Here is a 25,437-nt window from a genome sequence, read left to right on the forward strand (position 1 = left end):
TTGAATGGGGGCCGGATGCTGAGGCCGCCTTCCAGAAATTGAAAGTTCACTTGCATTCCTTGCCGAGGCTGGTCAGCCCTTTGCCCAAAGAAGTACTCTACATGTACCTGGCCATCTCTGATCATGCGTTAAGTGTTGTTCTCCTTGCTGAAAGAGACGACTGTCAGCTCCCGGTCTACTTTGTCAGTCACGTACTGAAAAATGCCGAGTTGAGGTATCCCCTAGTGGAGAAATTTGGTCTTGCACTCTTCATGGCTGTTAAAAAATTGAAGCCCTACTTTTTGGCACATGCAGTCGTCGTGTATACAGACCAACCTATCAAGCGGCCACTTACCATCATGGAGTCGTCAGGCCGAATGATCAAATGGGCCATAGAAATACAGAGCCTCGAAGTTACTTTCGAGCCTAGAAAAGCAGTGAAGGGGCAAGCCTTTGCTGACTTTATTGTAGAGATGACTCGTCCTCCTGACTCTCAAGTTCCAGACCAAGTATGGAAGGTATATGTGGACGGAAGCTCTACTTCAAATGGTTGTGGAGCAGGCGTCATATGTCAGTCACCAGAGGGCGACAGGTACGAGTATGCTCTACGCTTCAGTTTTCAGGCTTCAAACAATGAGGCAGAATATGAAGCTTTACTAGTCGGGATCCGCATGTGCAAGGCGGCAGGGGCAAGAAAAATAGACGCCTGTTCCGATTCACAATTGATAGTGAGTCAGTACAATGGCGAATACGAAGCAACCCATCCGGCCATGATCAAGTATTTACAGGCGGTCCGACAAGCAGTCAGCTCCCTTGAGGATTTCCATCTGATCTAAGTGCAGAGATCAGAAAACAACCAGGCGGATGCACTGTCAAAATTAGCATCATCCGCCTCCTCTGATACTCCTCGAACTGTTTTTTGGGAAGTAATGGAGAAGAGAAGCATCGAGGAAAACCCTATTGGAATCCTAGACAGAAGCTCAACCTGGATGGATTCAATCAGGGCATATCTGACAAACGGTACACTGCCGGATGATCCTCAACAGGCGGCAGCACTGAAAAAACGAGCCACCTGTTTTGAAATGATAAAGGGAGAACTTCAGAAAAGGGGGTACCTTCAACCCTTCTTAAAGTGTGTTACTCCAGAAAAGGGACGAGAGATACTAGACGATCTTCACTCTGGTTACTGTGCATCTCATATAGGCGTTAGGACGCTTGCTCAAAGGGCAAGGCGGCAGGGCTACTTTTGGCCTACTTTGGAAGCAGATGCAATGGAGATGGTGAAAAAATGTGACAAGTGCCAAAGGTTTGGCAAACTAATTCACCGTCCGGCTACTGACCTCACTACCATTCATAGCCCACTACCGTTTGCTAAGTGGGGCATGGACATTCTGGGTCCATATACGCCTGCTACAGGCGGAAGGAGGTACATACTTGTTGCCGTTGACTACTTCACTAAATGGGTAGAGGCGGAGGCTGTAAAGGGAATCAAGACGAAAGATGTAATTTCATTCATTTGGAAAAATGTCATTACTCGGTTTGGGGTTCCCATGTCTATGGTTTTTGATAATGGTCCCCAATTTGAGACGCCTGTTCTCAAAAGCTGGTTGGGTGACCAAGGAATTGCAAACTACTTTGCATCTGTCGGCCGTCCACAAGCAAAAGGCCAGGTAGAAGCCTTTAATAAAATCATCTCGGACGGTCTCAAGAAAAAGATTGAACGAGCAGGCGGCCTATGGGCGGATGAACTACCACATGTTCTCTGGGCCATTAGGACGACTGAAAAAGGGGCGACTGGAGAAACTCCATTCCTCCTAACTTACGGTGCGGAAGCTGTTCTTCCAATAGAACACTACGAGCCGACTCTTCGAGTAATGTTATATGACGAAGAGGCAAACTGGGAAGCCATGCGCCTGGCATTAGACTCACTTCCTGAAAAGAGGGGCAATGTTGTCTTGCGCCATGAAATCTATCGCCTGAGAATGACTAGATCATACAACAAAAAAGTACACAGGCGTCCACTGAAAGTAGGGAACTTTGTACTTAGAAAAATGGAAGCAGTTGGTAGGGCTAATGAGTCTGGCAAACTAACTCCCAACTGGGAAGGACCCTACCGAATCTGTGAGGAAGTCAGGGACGGTACCTACCGTCCTGAAACACCAGACGGACAACCGTTGCCTCGAACTTGGAATGTAGATAATCTTAAGAAATATTTCTTTTGAATGATGTAAATAGTCAAGAGCTACTTAATAAAAGTTTGCATACTTACTATTCAATTTTGTACTAAGAGGGGCACGCCTACTAACAAATAGTCGGCTACTCTCCATGTTTAATTTTTATTCTTACTTAAGAGGGGCATGTCGTCTGTACCTTTACAGTCGGCTACTCTCCATTGAGTATTTTACTCTATTTTCAGAGGGGCATGTCGTCTGTACCTTTACAGTCGGCTACTCTCCATTGAGTATTTTACTCTATTTTCAGAGGGACATGCCGTCTGTACCTTTACAGTCGGCTACTCTCCATTGAGTATTTTACTCTATTTTCAGAGGGGCATGCCGTCTGTACCTTTACAGTCGGCTACTCTCCATTGAGTATTTTTACTCTCTTCAGAGGGGCATGCCGTCTGTACCTTTACAGTCGGCTACTCTCCATTGAGTTTTTCACTCTATCTTCAGAGGGGCATGCCGTCTGTACCTTTACAAACGGCTACTCTCCATTTTCTCACCATATGGGCATGCCGTCTGGACATATAGTCGGCTACTCTCCATAGAAGAGGGTCGACTGGTTCCAAACACACAGCCACCCCCCTTATACTTAGCTAAAAAAGATTAGGGCATGGCCGACCCTGTTCCTAACAGGCGGCTACCCTCCTCTTACTTAGCACCTACGTTCACCAAGAATTAACCAAGGCCACAGGCCGAATGATCAGACCAGGCGCCAAGCCAACTGATCAAATCTTCAAGACTAATACGACCTGTCCCAACATCATAGCAGGCGTCCGGCGGCATCCCTCCGGATGAAATTCGTCGCAGAGAGCAGCTCCCTTTTGGGTGGAACATTGCTCTATAAACTAATTACACGGCACCTATACGACTGTCCCCAAGGGCAACCACGTAGCCGTTTTTGAGACAAGGATAACTCTATCACTAACCAAACCAGTGGTAGCAGTTGACATCTAAGTCAGATGACCGCCTGTATTACTTGGGATAAATGCAGGGGGTACCTCTTGAGTTAATAGCCAACAAACATTGGCGAATCAAGGGGTCTAGCCGGCCTCCGCCGCCTGGTACCTCTACTTCTCAAGCAAGAGTGACGGCGACTGAGTAACTCCAACGTTCACTCATAGTCACTCCCTCAAATTTGGTATGGAACCTAAAAGGTTTGAGTAGACCGCCTGTTTTTTGGCAAACAGGGGCACTCAAACCCCTATTCCTACTAGGTAACCTATTGAGTTAATAGCCAACAAACATTGGCGAATCAAGGGGATCAGCCGGCCTCCGCCGCCTGTTTTTTAGCAAACAGGGGCTCTCAACCACTACTCCTGCTAGGTTAACAAATTATGAGTTAAAAGCCAACAAACATTGGCGAATAAAGGGAAACAACCGGTACCCGCCGCTTGTTATCTCTACTACTCAGTTCCTTGGCGACTAGGTAACACTCATGTTTACTTGGTCAGACCACTTTCCTACTTGGTTAAATTTACAAATGACAGGACCGCCTGCCTAAAAAGGATCCAGACCTTAAAATAGTTCGAATACCGATTGGATAAATGGCCGACTGATCGTCTATCCTGGAAAGCAGACAACCAGTCGTCCAGATGCATAGGCGGCGTAACTAACTATCCGTACCTGTCTGCAACTATCGGCCATGTAAAACAGTCGGTCTAATGAACAATTGGATATTAGAATATGGAATACTTAGACAAATTTGAAGCAAAACAAAAATTCATTAAAAAGAAGCCGGTCATTAAAGACCGGCAAAATATTCAAAGCCCCGGCCCCCTGGCCGGGTAAATACAAAACAAACGGCACGCAGGCCGTGGAAAGAATACATAAAGCTTAAGAAGGGGGCAGATCTTCAATATTAGCAGCTGCCGCCTGGTCAGCACTCTTCTTGCTGGACTCGGCTTCAGCTGCATCCTTTTTTGATGCATTACCCCAAGCGGCACAAGCGCCACTACCGGCTCCTCCTCCTCCAACGCTTCCTCCAACGCCTCTTCCTCAGCAGCCGCCAGGATCTCTTGATTATATGTATCAGAACACTGGCGGTACTTTTTTCCCATGAGGCAAAGTCGGCATTAGGGAAGAGGCGGCCCCAAGTCATGCGCTGGATTTGAGCGGAGTCTTCCATCATCTCCCGGACCAGCTCTTTCTTCTCTTGCTCGGCCTTTTCCAAGAGCTCCTGGGTAAGACTCTTCTCTTGGGTCACCAGGCGTTCCTTTACGTTGGCCAAGGATTTCTCCAAGGCTTCGTATGAGTACATCTTTAGGCGAAGAGGTTTCAGCTCGGCCTTGAGATTGGTGATGGTCGCCTCCAGCTCGCCATTCCTCTTCTGGGCCGCCTCTAACTGAGCCCGAACAGCGGCGGTAGCCTGCACCTGATAATAAAGAATATCAATGGTCAGAACTTCATTTTGGGCAATTTGAAACATTGCCTTATCACAGTTGGAGGCGGCCATAGCTTTTGCTGCCTTTACCTCTTTGTTCTTCCGGTCAAGCGGCTTGCGAAGGCCGTTCACTCGGAGCAGGGCCTAAGTAAAAAGAAACAGGAGTCAGTTTCCAAACAAAAAAGAAAACAGGCGTCCAGAAATTCAAATACTCAAAAATATGCTAAGTATACCTCAGCAAGGACCCCTGCAATCCCGTCTAGGTCAAGGGTGCCGACACCCCTGACCGCCTCCCTTTCAGCTGGAGGAACTGCCCTGATCATAGACTTGGCCATCTCTACCAAGTCAGGCTCCTGAGGGCCGGCTGCATCAAGCATAAACAAACGGATTAGACCTAGTAAAAAAGAGAGCGAGTCTAAAATTTACAAGGACAACTTCATACTTCTAGGCGGCCCAGTTGGAGTTTTAGAAGAAGTGGTCGGCTGTTTCTCAGCCGCCACATGTTTCCTGGCAGAACCAGGAGAGCTCGCAACAGTCGTCCTCCGGGCCTTGGGGTCCGGCTGTTGGGATGATGAAGCTCTTGGAGCACCCGTCTAAAAAAAAAAAAAAAAAAAAAAAGTCAGTATATGCATAAACACAACTCCAAAAAGAGGGTGAAAGGTTCGGAGCTCACCAAGGGTGCCCCCTTCTTGGGGGAGTCGGTTGAAGCTTGTTGCATGATGGAGGCCTGCAACATGGCCGCCGCAGTCTTGGAGGCGGTGATTTTGCTTATGGCGTCAGCTGCAAAAACAAACAGCAAAGTTAATAAAAGTCATAACAAGAAATGTATGGAACAACAGAGTATTCGACAGGCCGACTACCTCTTGAGCACCGACTGCTGAGGCCACAGGCGGCCAAAAAGTACTCGTCGTAGAGCCATTTGAAGCTCGGGACGCAGTGCAGGGGTACTTGCTCTCGTACCCCTGAAGTAGAGTCGACCCTCGACTCTACTTTAAAGAGTCCTTTATCAAGGATCTCTTTCTTAGCCTTGGGGGGAACAGGCGGCATGCTATGGCCGCCTGCAAGAAGGGGCGGATTCCTGTTCCACCTATTGAAGCGCTTGTTCAGCTCAGTGTCTGAACTCTCAATGATGAGGAAGGTGCTCCGCCAGTCCTTCCACTTGTTTGCTTTACCTCTCGTCATGAGGTAGCCCCTGTGGCTTGTCAATTGATACCACCCGGTACCGCCTGCCTTAGGGGTCCGGCTGAGATAGTTCATATGGGCGAAAGCCTCGAAGCTCGGCTCCACCCCGTGCAGTTCGCACCCGGCCACATAGCCGAGTACGTTGACCTAGGAGTTTGGGGCTAACTGCCATAACCCCAACTCATACCCATCCAAGATCCGCTGAACAGCCGGATGTAATGGGAAGCGCAGCCCTGCCTTGATGGCCGCCTCGTAGCAGCCAAAGCAGGCGCTATCATAACTGGTACCAGCCGGCCAGACGACTGTGTCTTCTGGATCCGGCACAAACACTAGAAAGTCGGGGCCCATGGTGTGGTTTGCAATAAAGCTCTCCACTTTCTCTTGCATGGCTGTGATCCGGCCCCGAGGTACCGTGCAGTAGTAGGGGGTATTTTGCTCTCGGTAAGAGGCGGATAGCTCCGCCCAATTGTCCCCCTTCTCAACTGCGTGAGAAAGTCTCGCCTCTTGCAGGCGGTTGTTTTTCTCTTCTGTGTCCAAAGAAGCATGGCCAGAAGAGCTTGACTCGGAATCGTCCTCTGACGAGTCCGAAGAGGACGACTCCTCCCCTCTCCCGGAGGGGCCCGCCTCCTCTCTTTGAAAAGGAGCAGAATTGTTAACTGTTAAATGGGAAGGGGTCACTATGACTCCTCCCTCAGAATTGCCGGCTTTCAGGCCGCCTTGTTTCACTTCCACATCTGGCGCCTGGTCAGATGTTTCACTAAGCGGCACCCTGTGGGAGGAGCCGTCTGAATTTGAGATCCTAGCAGTCTTTTTCGTTCTGGCCATCCTGCTCTGCATAGACACAGATACAGTCGAACTTTGTATAAAGGGCAAAGATGGGTCCGGAAAAGGGCAGGCGGCACTCCTAGTCCTAGATTCAGCCGTCCCCGGTGACCGGCTGATCACTAACCTAGGTCGTGTCGTGTGCTTCCGTGGTGCCATTTCAAAGAAATAAAAAAAAAATTAAGAGTAAGAGAACCGACAGTTACCTGAACGAGTGACGATTGATGAAGTGCTGAAAATCCTGTGCAGTCGGCTTGTCAGAACAGGCGGTAGGCAGAAAAGGTCCAAAATGTCAGAGCAAGTTCAGGGGTCCGAATGTTCTCTCTCAAAATTCTCAAGTGTGAAAATGACTCAAGACAATCCTCCCTTATATAGGCGAAGTGAGAAGACGAAGGGTCACTTTCAGAATTCAAAATTTGGGCGGGAAAATCTCTCGGCCTTTCGCCGACTGACACCTGTAGAAGGTCGTCGCCTGTTACAGTGCGACACCTGTCACAGGTAACACGTGACCAGTCACGTGCCACCTGGGAGGGGCAAATGATTAGGGGATTTTGCTCCCACCAATCGGAATGCGCCACGTGGGCCAATCAGGTCCTGCCAAGTGTCCCCCGGTTGGAACTGTCAGGGCTTGCCACGTGGCACGCGCTTATTCGTCCACCTTGGACCTATTATGTCATGACATGTGGCATACTCCATGCCTAATGGAGAAACCGGCCACCCAGGCCCAACTTCCGAGGGAAGCCCAATCAGCCCTAGGTTAACCTAAACCTAGGATGGGCACGTTTCCCAAGGTTATAAATACCTCCCTTAATCCTCATTAAGGGGGGTGACGAAAAAACACATTAATTACACACAGTAATAACCGGCTGATCTCGCTAACAAAGCAGATTACCTACATTAAACACTCTCACCTAGAGAGACCCAATCACTTTAATTTCCGCATTAATTACTCCTTAATCAAGTACTAACTTGACCGTTGGAGGCGGAGCTCCCACCACCAGGAGTCTCCGTTATTTTGCAGGTACAGGCGTCCGGTTCCAGTCTCGGAATTGTAACTCTCCCGCAGGACATCAGAAAACCCCGAAACACTTCTCATCTTTTGGCCCTACATCATACTCTCAATTATGTTGTTGCTACTGCTGGAAAGGGCATTTTTCTTAATGGTAAAGCCACACCAGTCCTTCAAGCATACTTCAACTCAGACTGGGGTTCTTGTCCTGACAGTCGAAGGTCTATTACTGGTTTTGTTGTTATGCTTGGTAGTTCCCCTATTTGCTGGAAGTCTAAGAAACAAGGTACTAGCTCAAAATCTTCAAGTGAGGCTGAATATCGTGCCATGGCAGCTGCAACAAGTGAAATTACTTGGTTGGTTAACTTGCTTGAGGAACTTGATGTTGATCATTTGAGACCACTTGTTCTACATTATGATAATCAAAGTGTTATTCATATAGCTAGGAACCCTGTGTTCCATGAACGTACCAAGCACATCGAGATTGATTGACACTTTACACGTGACAAGGTTCTTGAGGGGTTAATATAATTGACCTATGTTCCTACCTCAACTCAACTTGCATATGTTTTTACAAAGGTTCTGCCTTCTGCACAATAGGATCTCTTGTTATCCAAACTTGGCATGACTTCACCTATGCCAATTTTGGGGGGGGGGGTGTTGATTACAGGCCCAACAGTTCAGATTCCAAAAGCTTCCTTTAAGAAACGATCTTTCTAGCTGGCAAATTAGTTATAACAGAATTTGTCCTACCTGGCACGCATTCTGTTATGATGTAATATTTAGTGCTAAAATATTTTATTGTAAGTATCTAGACTATAAATAGTTGTATTCTTCCCCATTTATCATTATTCAGTAAATACACAAAAATTCCATAAAGTTTCTCTCTCTTTTGTTCAATTTTGTTCTTCTTTTTCTCTACAAGCACTTAGTACAAAGTTTATGAACTACAAAGTTTTCATCATCCTTCGATAACCAAGCAAGGAAGTGACTTCGTAATCTAGATCATAAAATCTACAATTGCAAATCTTCAACAATTGACTGGTACTTGGATGAAAGACTGCTAAGAAATTATGAACTTAGACTCCTATAGAAGTTCGACTCAATTGAACAGATGGCCTCATACATAGAACATGCCATATATGATCAATTAACATAACATTTTTATAATTAATACAAAATAAATAATGTCTTAAATTCTTAATTACCCCCTCCGTCCTTTTGTTAGAATCTCACTTCTCTTTATTATGTGAGTAATAAATATTAGAAATGATACTCTAATAAAAGGACGGAAGGAGTACTAATTACATGACTTCTAACTAGGGTTGTTCATCGGTCCAAGATCGGATCGGATTAGACCAACCCGGACCGAAGACCGAAAATTAGAATTTTAAAAACCGAAGATCGGACCGATTAAGCTAGGACCAAACCCGGACTATACCAAAAGAATCGGTCCAAAACCCGGATCAGACCGCTTTGGACCGATTTAATAACTTTTTTAAAAAGAATACTAATTTTTTAATAATTTTATGGAAAACTCGAAAAAAGTAAAGGAAAATCTACACTTTAACATCTTTTTTTTTTGTATATTTGGTACAACAAGCTCATATATTTAAAGTTTTCTACGCTTATTAAGAAAAATCTTAACCATTATTTAAGATTTCACGCATATTTTTAATAAATAAATCGGTTCGGTCCAAGACCGGTTTATAGGGTATTGGATCGGACCGGACCGTACCGATGATCGAAAAATAAATTTCTAAACACCCTACTTCTAACTGACTACATATTAGTCATCCTTTATATTTTTTTATATTTTAAAAAAAAAAAACCCTACATAATATCAAGCAGCTTTAAAAACACAATTATATGTTCTTTCCGTGTTTTTTTCCTAAAAGACTTGATGTACCAAGCTTGGAACAACCGCCTCTACCTATAAAATATTTGTTCATCTTATTCCACTTTTTTCATCGATCTCTTTCCCCTTTATCAACCAAACCCCCCCCCCCCCTCAAAAAAAAAATTAAACAAAACACCAAGGAGTTTTTTTTTTCTTACAACGGTTTAAATAGATATAAAAATATTACAAACTACAAGCCTTAGTAGCTCCACTATTACAAAGAGAAAATATTAAGGAGGTGTTTGGTTCAATGAAATGGAATAATACGTTGTTAAATATCACCTCGAATATCTAACTAACGCCCGCAAAATAAAATAAAATTACGTATTTATCCTTATAATAACGATTATAAAAATAATTAATTTTTCCTGAATTTCACACTTATACTGTACACAAAACATTTTACCGTTATCTCTAATAGTCAACGGCCACCAACGCTCGTCGGTCAACCACCCCAACCACCGTGAGTTTCAAAATCAAACAAATTTTTTAAATTTTGCAAAATCAAATTCGTTAGACCTTATGGACAACGATGAAATACCAAAAAACACAACCTTAGACGCTCGCCAAAGGCTCGTCGAACCGTACGGAATTGGTACGTCGCGATAATTTTTTTTAAAAAAATCGAAACCTAGAAAACGCCTAGGATTTTCAAATACCCTAGGCTGAAACATCTTAGGCTATTCGAAAAAAACTAGGCGTTTCAGCCTAGGGTATTCTAAAAAAACTAGGTGTCTCACCTCAAACGCCCAGATTTTTCATACAACCACACGGTTGTTCGCACGAACTAAGTGTTTGAACCTAGGACGTTCGAAAAATCTAGGCATTTGCCGCAAATTCTAAAAATAATAATAAAAAAAAACCTTTTCTCCGTCGACGACCGACTTCCCTTTGTCCTTACTCGTCATTACCGCGGTTGTGTAGATCATGAAACCGGAGGTAAGGAGTTAGTGCTCAAAAGAGGAGGAGGAGGTGTTGGTGATGGGGGTAGTGGTTGGTAGTATGAAGAGGTGGTGGTGGTGGTTGTTGTTGTTTAGAGAGTGAATAAGGAGTGAGGGTTTGGAGGGGGGTAAATTGAGGGGTAATTTTTTTTTTTTTTGATAAAAGGGTAAATTTGTAATTTTATTTTATTTTGTGGGCGTTAGTTAGATATTCGAGCGCAACGTTTAGCTTTCCACATAATAATTGAACAAGATTTTTTTATTTTTATTTTTTATTTTTTTCTTTTTTTATTTTTTTATTATTTTTTTGAGAAGAGAAATTTTTTTTTAAGAGGAAAGCATATATTATTATTCCTTTTAATTAGGGGTGTCCAATATTCGGACTCCAGTCCGAAATCCAATACAACCCAGTCCAAATAAGCTATTTGGATTGGAGTTTTTTTTAATTTGGATTGGATTTGGACTCAAAAATTTTGAAATTCGGATTTTCGGATTGGATTTGAACTCTAATTTTTTAAGCCCAAAAAGTTCAATCCAGTCCAAATAATCCGAATTTATAAATAAATATATAAAAATTAATAGTAATAGTAATAGTATAAACCTCAACCCATATAGCATTAGAAAGCCCAAACACAATAGCCCAAATCCGCCAAATCCCCTCATTACGATTTAAAGTTTGTTGTATTTATCGAAGTTAGGATTCTTTTGAATTTCGTAGGACATTTTTATTATTATTATTAATTCGGATTGGATCAGACTGGATTCGGACTATGAGATTTTAATTTCGATTCGATTGGATTGGATTTTGAAAACTTTGGATTTGAACTATAAAATGAGAGTCCAAATATATTTCAGATTGGATTGGACTAGGCTTCAGTCCAATCCAAAGTTGGAACGGACACCCCTACTTTTAATAGTTCAGGATGATTCTATTTAAAAAAAAAAAAAGTTAAGTATGATTTGAATAACAAATTAACAATCCGTCCAACGTAAGAGATTGCCATTCCTATGCATCAGCTAACAAACCCAATCAACAACTATTAAGAATTTCAAAAATGTTAATAAGTTGATCTTTTACTTCTTTTGCAAGATTTTACGGAATTGCTCATTTATTTACTTATTTATTTATTTTAGGAAATTTCTAAACCTAGTACTACTATATGCTTGGGGGCCAAGCAAATTATCCCTATAAATAGAGGGATAAACAAACACAAAATTAATCACCCCATCAAACTATGCAATTAATAGGTCCACCAATTCTCAGAAGATGTCTATTACCACAACCCCTTCCTGCTGGAAAACCACTCAATCCTACCACAAAACAGCCTTTAACAGTCCCTCAAAATCCTTGTGCTCAACTCTTCTTTGCCATAAACCCGAAAAAATCACCGGAAAACCTTATCGAGCTGCTAGACAAGGCTTGGGAGTATGATCCCTCAACCACATTGAAGGTAATATGCTACCTAAGGATTCTCAGAGAAGAGAGATTGTCCTGTAATGAAGGGTTCTATGTGGCAGCCCTTTGGCTTCACAAAAACCACCCGTTAACCCTCGCCTGTAATCTGAGGGACTTGGCTAGTTTTGGATCATTGAGGGATTTTGCTGAGATCCTCTATAGGCTAGTCAAGGAGGGTGAGAATGCAGGAAGTTTTAAGCTGTCGCAAGAGGGTGAAAAGATAGAGATAGCGAGGAGAGCAGTGTGTAAGTATGTTCAGGATCCAGCCTACCGGTTCCTCCATGAACGAGTGTCTGAACTTTTTGCAGATCTCTTACGTTCAGATGTCGAAACACTCAACTCTTGTATTGCTGAAGCCCTAAGCTTTGCAGCAAGAGATTGCCCTTCAATTGACTCCTCGTGTGATAGGCATACCCTCTTGTGCGAGAGCATTGCTAAAAAGGTTTTTCCTCAGGAATCAGACCCGAATTATGGAGGCATTGAAGACATACATTATGCCTATCAGGTCCGGAATAGATTAAGGAAAGAGGTTCTAGGACCGCTCAGAATAGCATTAGGGAAAGAATCACAAGTAAGACTGGTAGGCAGTGACAAACAAGTCCAAAACAGTACATTGTTCTTCATGAAGAAAGCTTACCAGAAGATGCTGAAGACGAAGGACACTGCAAGCAAGTTAAGGTATTACCAGATGATATCGTCAATGTTTCTTAAGACTAATGGTGAACTGAGGTATTTCTCTTCGACTCCGCTCAGTATAATAGCTTCTCTAACTGAAGAGAACATTGGAGTGAAAGAGTTAGAATGGAAGCGAATGGTGCAAGTCTTTTCAGGTACAGGGAAACTGAGGAGCTCCCTTGCTGTTTGTGACATCTCAGACAAGATGAAAGATACTACAAAAAATGTCTGTATCTCGATGGGGTTATTGATTTCTGAACTAAGCAACGAGTGGTGGAAGGGAACTGTATACGGGTTCCATCAATTGCCGAAGGTTTGCAAAATTGAAGGGGAAGATCTTCAATCTAAGGTTAATTTCATGAAACAGCTGAAGTGCACTGAGAGGGTGAATATTGAAACTATTCTCAATCAAGTATTGCAATCAGCTGTTGCACAGAAACTGCATAAACAGGAAATGGTGGAGAGAATTTTTGTTTTCACCAATAAGGAATTCAGGAAATCAGTTGACAGCAGTTGGGGGTGGAATTACAGAGCTGTTTGGGAAAATTACCAGAAGTTTGGCTACGATCAGGTGCCCGAGATTGTGTTCTGGAACATTGAGGGTTTCAATGATGGTCCTCCTACAATTAAGGCTGTTTTCCATAACAGATTGCTGACAATCAATGGTTTCTCGAGAAGTTTGTTTGCTTTCTTCCTGCATGACGACGCTGTTTGGAGATCTGCAGAAATCAAGTCAGTCACAACTGCAGAGGATGTAATGAGAATAACCCTTTCAGGAAAAGAATACCAAAATCTTGTTGTACTTGACTGATGTAAAACGCCTATTATAAATAAAATAACGTTGGTGTTTCAGAATTCTATGTAGTTGATAACAGTATCTATCCACTATAGTAAACTTCCAAAATAACACAAAATTGTTTAGAACTGAAGATTAAATTAAATTATCACAAATTCACAACCACCATAACTAGCAATGGATGATTTTCATGCTTTGCATTCTACTCATCCATTTCACAAACACTGCTTTGAAAAGTTGTAACATCAGGATCAATAACATATTCCTCCAACAAAATTCACAAAAACGAAATAGTTCAAAACTTGAACTCCAAAACTGCCAGATAAAAGATTGAATCATCAACAAATTCCTTTAGCACAAATAAATGGTCAGATGCAACCTTCTCCAAAGTCATCTTCTCGGGTAAGTCAGACACAACGACATCAGGGTATTGTTGTCGTTGCTGCTCTAATGACTGCCTACCTTGGAGATGACTGATCACCACTCTTGCACCTGCAAGTGCAATGACTCATCAACAGTACTTTAGGACTAGTTTGAATTTTTTTCCTTTGTCTTCAAAAAAATAGACAGGAGTTGCGATTAAAAATTAATAATCAAATCAACATAAGAGATGATATGAGATACTTACCCGGTGCACAGCGACTAGCAAGTGTTTTGAAGATCTCGTCGAGTTTAAAAGGCAAACCTGGCAAGAAATAAAGGAAAACAACATCCAAGGGAGCCCACTTGTCAGGTACATATATTAATTCTCCTTGCCAACACTTAACTTTGTCATGCCTCTCTTTAATACATGCAAGTGATAGGAGGGACTCATGAACGATTAGCAAAAGTTGGGATGGAGAAGAGTTGACCAACTGATCAACAAATTCATCTGAACCTATAGAAACCAGGACCTTTGAGGTCTCCACAATTTTTCCAGCAGAGATGATTTGGTCAGTCTTATTGTCATGTTCTTCCTTAGAACTTGTGCTGCCAGATTCAAGGAATGACCAATCTTTCTCAACTAACTCATCAAAGTTCATAACAGCAACAACCCCTTCTTGTGGAGTTGCAGCACAAACTAATGAGTAGCATACATGGGGAGAATAAAACTGATTATAGGAAACTCCAACAGAGCGACGAAAATAACTGCATCGGCTTTGAGAATACTGGTGGAGGCAATTAGAATGGAGTATTAATCTATTAGAAAGTGGAGGTTGTGGGTAGGATGATGGACACAAGAAAGATGAGGATAATGAGAAAGAATTCATGATATCGACGTACTAAATTTATTCCTTAATTGAATATGGCCAGGCTAATGAAAGCATATAAACATATATCAGCTAGATCCCTGCATACCAAATGTACACTGTCTGTTCATCTTCAGGATTCATCAGCCCTACAACTGTAGAAATGTGCATGTTAACACTTCACATTGACAAGTATCCCACCTTTTTATTACACAACAATTCTCTAAGAAATTCTGGTTATGTAAATAAACCACAGGATGTTTAGAGATAATCGATTATCTATTTAGCAGGCAAACACAACTCAATGTAAGTCATTTTCTCAAACAAAAAATGCAAATTTACTGATAACGATCATAGAGCGAGCAGTACACACCCCCACAAAATTATAGATGCATAGCCATATATGTACTCCCTCCATTTTCAAATACTCGCTTTATTTCAAAGTAATTAAATATGGATTGATAGTATTGCAGATACGAGGTGTAATAGTATGTCAATTTGAGCAAATAAAAAGACTCAAGAACCATACTATTGACAGTATCAACAACATGTTTCCCTTTAAATCTGTAACCCATTTCTTATCCATATAATCTTAAGGATTGAATAAATAAGCGAAAATATAAATCAGGAAGAATACCAAGTTCCTTAAATTGAAGGGATACAAGTTGAATTGAAGTATAATAAGTTAACAGATGCAGCAAAACAACCAGCAGCAAATTAGCAACGCAATTTGACTCCATTATCAGTGATAAAGTGTTCTTAACAGGTATATGTTTGAGTTTACATTCATGGGTTTTGCAACAAATTAGCAACCCAATTTGACTCCATTATCAAATTAAATTCTTTTAGTAGTAAATAAATTTCATAATTCAATCCCAACATTAAAGGGGTCTGCAATACGTTAACAACTAATTTTAATACAATAATTAAATTAGGCTCATAATTTTCTTCTTGTTTGTAATTAGAACCAATAGTTCATAAATTCGAACCCTAACTTTACTGTACTGACAAAGAAAAAAAAACAAGTTACCTCAGAAGCTGCTTCAACGGAGGACAGAAATATTAATGGAGAATGTGGAGTGCGCTACAATGGGAAATTGAGAAAGAGAGCAATAGAGAAATATCCGTTTCCTTTTTATTTATTTATTTTTTTTATCTTATTGGTCATAATTTTATCCAAGTAAAGAAGTACTCCATCGGTTCTCTTTGTTTTTTACATTTAAAATTATGCGCGATTATTTATAAAAATAAATAAAGTAAGCACAATCAATCATTTTTTTTTCATTATATTTTTGTTATTATAATTTATTGGGAGATGCTTAAGGTCGGGTGAGAAAAAATTATACGTACCGGTTTCGGAACCGGAACTGGTTAAGACCCGGTGAGTCCGGGCCCAGAACAAGTTCAACTGAAACCAATTCCAAAAACAAGGACCCGGTTCATTCCAGTTCCGGTTCCAAGTCCTAAAATTTTGGACCCGGTACCCATTGGGTACCCGGTTAGATATGAATCATATGATACTTAGTAGGCTAGTATGTGGATTCTTTGTGTTTAACAGAAACTAAATAGTTATCTTTGGCCTATTTTAATTTCTAAGTCCAATTGTTTATAAAACTCTCAAACCCCTATCAAACTCTTAGCCTTCCTTTAGCATTTCATTCTTAGATTCTGACGCCACCCTCATTCTCACTCAACCCCTCTTTTTTTCTTTTACAGTACTTCTTTCTCTCTCTGTAATTTCCTACCTTCTTACCTCTAAAATACTTGTTCTCAATTCTCCAATAAGTAAAGGTTTTTGATAATTTAAGAGATTCTTCATATTTTGCGCAACATTATTTGAGAATTGCAAAGAATGGAGCAATGGAGTATCATATTTGGGAAATTTTTTTTTAATTACATAGTGAACTTGTAATCGTTTACTGAATTTTGACAAAGCAATATAATCTCGTTAAGGTATTTAGAAATTAATTTTGTAGTTAAAATTGCAATTAGTTTTAACTTTGGGAAATAATTGAAAAAAGAATTGGGTACCCGGTCTTGGAACCGGTTCCCACCAGTTCCGGGACCAGTTCCTCCATTACAGGACCCGATTACAACCAGTACCAATTCTGGTTCCAAAATCTCGGACCCGGTTATAACCGGTTTCGGTTCCAGGTCTATTAAAACTGATCGGGTACCTGGTCTTGCTCACCCCTACTAAAGGAGACTAATACTAGTAATACTACCTAAAAATAATGAAAAAGAAAAGGTTGAAGAGGAGAGAGGAGAGAGAAAATAAAACTTCCTTCGTCCATAATACTTGACACGCTACTAAAAATGGAATGAGACTATTAATAAAAAAAATATTTCCGTCTGTTTTACAATACTTGACACGTTATTAAAAATGGAATGAGACCACTAATAAAAAAATATTTTCCCACATTTTCTCTCTCTTCACCTACCCCACTCCCTCATTTTCGTTTATCCCACAATACTTAACACGTTACTAAAAATGGAATGAGACCACTAATAAAAAAAATATTTTTCCACATTTTCTCTCTCTTCACCTACCCCACTCCCTCATTTTCGTTTATCCCACAATACTTAACACGTTACTAAAATTGGAATGAAACCACTAATAAAAATATATTTTTTCATACTTTTTCTTTCTTCACCTACCCCACTCCCATCCCATTTTGTTACTACTCCTATCCCATTTTTACGTGCCTAATTCTAAGTTTGTAGGTGCCTATAAATAGGATATTCCTTAAACCTAATCATTGGAAGTAGGGCTGTTTATAAATTGGTCCGGACCGAAAAAATGAACTGGACCAGCCTAGAGAGGTCTTCGTGTTTGGAAAAAAAATTTTGTCTTCGATTCGATCCGGTCCTAAACCCTATAAAAACCGGTTTTGGACTGGACCGATTTTTTATTATAAATATACGTGACAACTTAAATAATGGTTAAGATTATCCTTAATAAGCTTAGAAAACTATAATGTTGTAAGCTTTTTGTACAAAACATACAAAAAAAGACGTCAAAATATAGTTTTTCCTTTGCTTTTTTCGAGTTTTCCAAAAAATTATTAAAAATTTAGAATTCTTTTTTTAAAAAGTCTTAAATAGGTCCAAAGCGGTCTGGTTCGGGTTTTGGACCGATTCTTTTTGTCCGGTCCAGGTTCAGTACCAGCTTAATCGATTCGATTTTCGGTTCTTAAAATTCTAATTTTCGGACTTCAGTCCAATTTTGGACCGTGAACAGCCGTAATTGAAAGTACATCAAAGCACGTGGGCTGTCAGTTAATGTTTTGATTAAAAAAAAACACACATAATGGAATGTACAGCTGGGGTTGAGCAATTGCAGCCCTTTATATTCTTACATCATCAATCCGAACCAACTTTTCTCCACCAATCAGAATTAAGATGATGAAAAAGAGGACCAATGCATGGTTAGGTGAATATTTCACCCCAAAAATTTATGAACTGCATTTAGCGCTACTTTTTCACCAAAATTTGATGCGAGAGCATGGACACTACTTTTGGGCCAAATTGACTATTGTTGACTTGATCAAGATCGGAAAATATTTGAGCTTAATTTGAATTATTTAGATAATTGTCCTCGTATGTGGGATGTGACTTAGGTTGTATTTATTTAGTTACTATCTTATAATTAATCCTAGCCTTTTATTTTGTATGGTTTAGATTTAATGAGGTTTAGGGTTTTATTTCATGTACTAGTGCCTCCCTATAAAAGAAGTTACTTTATGATGTAACAGAATAGACTTGTTAAGAATATTGAAATTATGAGAGTTTTTCTCTTCTTTGAGTTCTTTGTGATCTCTCCTTTGTGGTAAAATCTCAATCTTTATCAAACTTTGTGGTTGATTAGATTGAAACCCTTGTTTCTCTAGACTACGTGACTAGTGAATCAAGTTATTTTTCTAAATAATCTTACTTTGTGTTGATTATTTTAGCTTAGATCTTGATCCAAGATCATATCTTTATTTTTTTTGCACTCAAAAACTCACAAAAATTCCTCAAAAATAGATATTTGTTTTTCTTTTCACCAAAATTAGTGGCGCATATTTTTCACTTAATGGGACATTTGCAATTCTACTACATATAATTACTCACATTTTTACATCCATAAATTTCAAACATCCTTACTTAGAGTGACATTAAAATTTCAAACACTCTTACATTTAAATTTAAAAAAAAAATTAAAAATTGCATCATTGCCTGCTACTGCTCATGGCCTCAGAATTTGAACTCAATGTATACTGGTTGCCAAGTGATGATGAAATTGTCGGAGAAATTGGCAATATGGAACTTAATATTTATTTGAATATGACACCAACAGATGATTTGTGGACAGATCTCCATGAAAGTCCAGAAAGAAATAATGCCAGCCACACATATAATGCATCATCAGCTGATCATGGGACAAATACAACAGACAACACAAGAGCACAACCAACAACATGAGGGTCCAATTCATCACAGGAAGAAGCAACGCAAGCTCAACAGTGAGGATAAGTATAACATCCTTATATTCCTCATTAAAAATTAGGAAACTAATGATATTAAAAGGGGAACAATTAAAAAGGCTATGCACCATTTTAATCTCTCAAGGAGATGTGGGAGAAAGATATGGAACTCATCCAAAAAAAATAGAAAGAAGAGTAAGGAAAGTATAATCCATGTACCAATTACCATTTGGCAGGAAGGAAAAGAATTACAGCACCACAAGAGGACATTGAAAAGCTTGCCATGGGGGAAAGATCTTGCATAAGGGATGTTGCAAGTATGTTAGAATATTTAAAAATCAACAGTTGAAAAAATTATCAAAAGGGGTGAGTTCAATGCTCACACAAATGAAATTAAGCCCCCTATGCCAGAAGCAATAAATAAATTGGCAAGATTGGAATGGATTCTTGGTCTAATTACGAGGTCATCACCTTGGTCAAAGAATAGGTATTTCCCATGTATGACTTTGTTTATATTGATGAGAAATGGTTCAAATTGTTTAAGAAAAGCCACAAATATTACTGTGGCAAAAATGAAAAGGGAGTGCACAGAATAGGGTCAGCAAGCACACATGGTCCACAGGTCATATTATCATAAGCATGTGCAAAGCCTAGGTACAACAACCAAGATGAGTGCTATTTTGATGGAAGACTAGGCATATTTCCATATATATGCACAGACGCAGCAAAGAGGAAGTCAAAAAACAAAGACAAGGGGACACTGATCTCTGAAGTTATTGACAGAGTAACCAAATAAGTATACAGAAGAATGCTCATAGATAAACTCATTCCAGCAATTAAGGCAAAATGGCCAATGGTACATAAAGAACCATTTACATGTATACAACAACACAATGCAAGACTTCATATTCTTCAAAATGATATATACAACAAGATAATGCAAGACCTCATATTCTTCAAAATGATCCAGAATGGCAGCAAGTTCATGAACAAGATGGTTTCACTTTTATATTGGTACAACAACCACTAAATAGTCCAGCTCTCAACATACTTTATTTAGGTTTTTTGCAAGTATTCAATCTCTTCAGCATAAAAAAAATGGCAAAAATTGTTGATGATTTGCTAAAGCATGTTAATGAGACATTTAATGAGCTAGATTCACAAGAACTCACATTTGTTTAGGTCACATTAAAGGCATTAATGAATAAATTTCTCAAAGTAGGTGGCTTTAATCAATATTATAACCCACATATGAACAAAGAAAAACTACTCAAAGAAGGTACAGTTCTAGAAATGCTAAAGTTTCCAAAATGGACAGTTTTAAAGGCAGGGGAAGTTGTTTATGGCGAGTTACCACCAATATAACAGGGAGAGGGGACAGAGGAATATGTTAATGAATTTCCATCGATGTACAGCCAAGCAAGACAAGCGCGGAGGAACTTAGCTGAAGTACTAAGATCACAATTCAGTCAAGAAACAACAGGAGGTGCAAATTTCACACAACATGAACCTGAAGGGACTACAAATTGGGGAACACGGCTCATTGAAAAAACAGAAAGAGATGCAGATTTTTGGGATGAAATAATTCAAGAATCAAGGGCTACTTATTATAAAGACACATAACTATCCAAATATGGGACAAAGGTATGTGCAAATAATCATGAGGCATCAACATTTAAATCACCTTAACATTAATTCATAGTAAACATAGTAGCACAACAGTTTGTAGTAGGCATTTGGCATTTTGTTTTTGTGTGTTTTGAAAGTGCAAGGGGAAAAACACAATATATTTATAACAAATATTGATGAATCTTAATGAAATAACTTATGTTTTTTGTTGCAAATGCGCTTTCATTTTTTTTTTTTTGTAATAAAATAGCCTCAGATGTCTCCATCAATCACTGTATTCAGACAATAAGATGAACAACATCTACCTAAATGTCTTAATGACCAAAGTCATAACGACATTAGTGAAATCAAATGACAAAATTTTATTATCCTACATGGCCTGATATTCTCATTTAGTAGACTTTCATCATAAGCAAAAAACAAAAAGGACTGAACAAGGGGAACAGTAAGTCATGCATCTCATCAGTTGAGAAACATGATTACAACATCCAAATTCACATTATTTTCTCAATCAATTTTAAATTAGTGTCAGTGTTCCCCAAATATCATTGAACACATTCCCAAGAAGTAACCCACATTTCTACCTAAAGAGTCAACACTTAGCCCAAACACATGAGTTTTATAGACAATTACAATGGAAAACAACATTAATCGCACAAAGGAAAATGTGATCTCACAAATTAATTAAAATAGGTTTTCATCATCCACTACTCCACACTTGACAGAATGTGAATAAGAGAGCACTTATAACCCACACAATTACTCATTAAATTAGGTTCAAATTCATGCCATTACTCATAAAATTTACATCCATTACCAAATTATTCATATTTTTATTCATATTAAAAGTGTTAGTCATATTAGAGCTCAAATTCAAAGTCATATTTTATAAATGAAGAATAAACATAATCATCAATTCACAAACATGCTATGGAGTATAGATGAAGATCACAAACATGCATAATCATAATCAATAATCAATTCACAAACATAACTATAACCATTAATCAGTTCAACAAAATAATCATAACCAATAATCAACTCACAAACATAATCAAAATCAATAATCAACTCAAATACATAATCAAAATCATTAAACAGTTCACAAAAATAACCAAAATCAATAATCAACTCACAAACATAAATCAATATTCAGCTCAAAAACATAATCATAATTAAATTCGAAAACCATCAATCAATGCACAAAAATAATCACATTCAACATTCATCAATCAATATTCAATCCTCAAACAATGATCATAATCGTAATCTGTATTCAATTCACCATCATAATCATAATGCATGCCATAATCATTGTTCATAATGAATAATTATAATAATTCACTGTCCAAAAACGCCACATCACAAATATAATCATCAATAATCATAATTCATTGTTAATCATCATGCCATAATTAATAATCAATAATCAATTAAGAAACATAATCATCATTTCATCAAACCTAATCATCAATTCAATTTATGCAAGCACATAAAACATAATTCTCCACTAATCATCAATTCAATCAAACACATAATTCTCTCGGCCAGCAACAGATCACAGTTGCTAGCACTCACATCATAATCCAACTAGCCTAAAAACATGCATCATAATTTTACATATAAAAACAAGGGCCAACACAATTAGAGTTTACCAGAGAGCAAATACATTTAGTTACAAGAGTCAGTGGCATAGCCATCACTGAGATCTGCTTCATTCTGTCCACAAACATTACCTTTACTCTATTTAGGTATAGGGGACACAAATCTCTATTGATTTGCTCAATAACAAAAAAAAAAAACCAACAAATCAAGTTGCAAAAAACCTAGATCTGGAAATTTGAGATGAGAGAGAAAATGAACAGTGAACAAAACGTTCTAGATCTTTCCTCGATAACTCAATGAAACTCGAAATTAATAGGGGTTTTTGTAGAGGGGGAAATTACAAGCACAATGAGCTCAATTTTAGTAAGTAAAAAAAACGAAATTAAATCCAAAAGTACAAAGAGGAGAATAAAGAAGCTCAAGGTTGAAGATGAAGTAGAGGGGATCAAAAATCGGTCTGGGCCGGGCCGGGCCTTAACACAATTTCTCGTGCCCAAACCCATAAAAAGTAGCGGGCTTATTGGCCCAAAACGGGCTTTTCGGGCTGGGTTCGGGCTTCTTAACTAAAAATGTGTTTTATGCATGCCCAAACCCGCCCTATTTTCGGGTCGGGCCGAGCTAGCGGGCCGGATCGGGCCAGGCAAATGTTGATCACCTCTAAGATGAAGACTCAAGAGGATTTTAGAATGTGAGAAGAAAAATATGATTGTTAAGAGAGTAATAATGGTCAAGAGTTTGGCTCAGAGTATTAAAGCAAGGCACATGGTCCCAAATATCTGTCCCCTACTTTATAAAACCAACTCAGCAAAAACTAGGATATATGGGTCATTTAAATTGGAGGATGAGGGTATTCTTGTCCAAAAATGTATTTTAAAATGGGAAAGATTCTATAATAGGCAACATTTTGGGACACCCAAAACGGAATACATGCACGTAATTATGGGACGAATGGAGTATTTTCTTACAACATAAAAGAGAATCTTTTATACAACAAACAAATATTTTAAATGGATCCACTTGTAGTTTTCTTAAACTACATGTCTACCTCAATATCCCAAGTATTATGGGATAGAGGGAGTAATGAACACTGAAATTAGTACCCATCCAATATAAAATTGGAAAAAGTACACTATCACATGCAAAATTGAGAGCAATATAAGATAATAAAAAATAAAGTAAGGATAAAGTAGTCTAAATTTTATGTCTTAAAAATCCTAAATGTAAAAAATAAATAGAAACACCCAAAATGGAAATGTAAAAAGCAAATGGGAATGAAGGGAGTACTAAATTTTTTAAAAAATTTTTGTGGAATGCAAGCATAAATTACTTATGTTTTGTTTTTTAAAAATATTCCTTTCCTTTTTAAATACTTGCTCTGCTCCACTTTCATTTTCAGACGTCTTTAAATACTTGCTCCATTTTCTTATTTGAAAACTTTTATAATATCCCCTCCGTTCCATAATAGTTGGGACGTTGAGGTGGACACGTAGTTTAAGAAAAACTACAAGTGGGTGTATTTAAAATATTTGTTTATAATATACAAGATTATCTTTAGTATTTCTATATTATAAGAAAACAACAAGTGGGGTGGGAGTGGGGTAAGTGAGAAGAGAGAAAATGTGGGAAAATATTTTTTTATTATTAGTGATCTCATTTAAAAAAATTTTGTTCATGAAATTATTTATTGTTATTTTCTATTCCACTTCATCAATGACCAAAGTTCATGATCAGTCACATTTTAATATCCCAAGTCCCCAATGGTTGCTCAAGAAAGTTTGATCATAAAATTTCTCTCTTCTGCTGTTACCATACCCCACTATACATTATCTCTCTTCAATCTCACCATAATGGAAATTGTTTTACCACGTGGCACTCTTCCATGCTTTGCCCAACAATTTTAGTTTCGGTCAAGAGGAAGCCTTGGTCATCACCCAAAAATCCCTTTCTTTTTTTTTTTTAATTTTTATTATTTTGATGCTAATATATTATTCTCTCTCGTCATGACCAAAGTATTGGTCACCTACTGGTTATACTCTTAGTAACGTGTCAAGTATTATGGGACAGACGAAAATAGGAAATGTGTTAAGTATTATGGGAAGGATGAAATATTTAATTCATTTCTCTCAACTAGTAGACCCAACATAAATGATATTTTATTAAATTCATGTTTTTTCTCTTCTCCAATTCTCTCAACTACTCGTGCTTTTTAAAAAAATTTATTCTTCCACTTACCTGGTTACCCCACAACCTCTATATATTATTACTTTTTTCAATTTCTCCTAAAACTTCGCGTATGGAGAAATAGAGCAAGTATTTAAAACGAAGGAAGTACCTATTTTGCCAATTGCAGCCTATAAAAATAAAAATTGGAAATTATAACCTAAAAGTTTTAATCAATAACTATATACTAAAAGACACACCAGCAATAACACTGGTCATCTCCTGGTGTGTCCTTAGCTCTTTTTTTTTTGCTAAACAAATTTCTATTAAAGAAGTATACCTTATAAAAAGCAAGTCCCTAATATTATACATTATAATTAGTTAAAATACAAAAGAATTTTTTTTAACACAAATCTTTAGCTAAAAAAAAAACATTCCTAACATAATAATTTGCAATACATTCTTAAAAAAATAAAAAAAAAATTAGAATCCATAATTCTACTAACAAGAAGATATTTATATAGTAAGTGCTTTTAGAAAGTTAACAACACATATTTTTACCACCCCTTTGAAAATTATGTTCATGTTAGGAAGTCAATAATCAACAATTTATTAATTCATATACTAAACTATAGGTCTCTAACTTTAAAAAAAAAATAACACATATCACTATCTCATTAAAAATCTCCAGCGTTTTTTCCTTCTCTTATTAAAATGTTTTTTTAAGTATTTGTTTTAATTATAAGATCACTTACTTAATGTAAAAGTTAGTTAGAATATAATATTACATAACACCAAAAAAACCTCAAGAAGATCAATATTATTGTTATTGCCATTTTTCAAATATATTGATACTACATTTAACATCCAATCTTCTTATAGAAAAAAAAATTGTCCAAATTAATTAATTTATTAACTACTTTTTTTTTTCTTACACATACCAATAGAATTTATTTCCCAATCCAATCTTTAAAAAATATTTT

The 25,437-nt window shown here is 38.4% G+C and overlaps 2 protein-coding genes across 2 annotated transcripts; one reads left to right on the top strand and one right to left on the bottom strand.

The window, feature by feature from the left end:
* The first annotated feature begins 11,673 nt into the window (after positions 1-11,673).
* On the top strand, positions 11,674-13,380 carry LOC110689461. The gene has a single exon (XM_021866250.1). It carries the CDS (start codon positions 11,674-11,676, stop codon positions 13,378-13,380), a length of 1,707 nt encoding a protein of 568 aa, XP_021721942.1.
* A 93-nt stretch (positions 13,381-13,473) lies between these two features.
* On the bottom strand, positions 13,474-15,828 carry LOC110689213. The gene is made up of 3 exons (XM_021865938.1): positions 15,625-15,828; positions 13,994-14,749; positions 13,474-13,857 (listed from the first exon to the last, which is right to left on the bottom strand). Exons 2-3 carry the CDS (start codon positions 14,613-14,615, stop codon positions 13,661-13,663), a joined length of 819 nt encoding a protein of 272 aa, XP_021721630.1. The 5' UTR covers positions 14,616-14,749; positions 15,625-15,828; the 3' UTR covers positions 13,474-13,660.
* Between the last annotated feature and the right edge of the window lie 9,609 nt (positions 15,829-25,437).

The sequence above is a fragment of the Chenopodium quinoa genome, unplaced genomic scaffold (genome assembly GCF_001683475.1).
Source record: "Chenopodium quinoa cultivar QQ74 unplaced genomic scaffold, ASM168347v1, whole genome shotgun sequence".
NCBI lineage: Eukaryota > Viridiplantae > Streptophyta > Magnoliopsida > Caryophyllales > Amaranthaceae > Chenopodium > Chenopodium quinoa.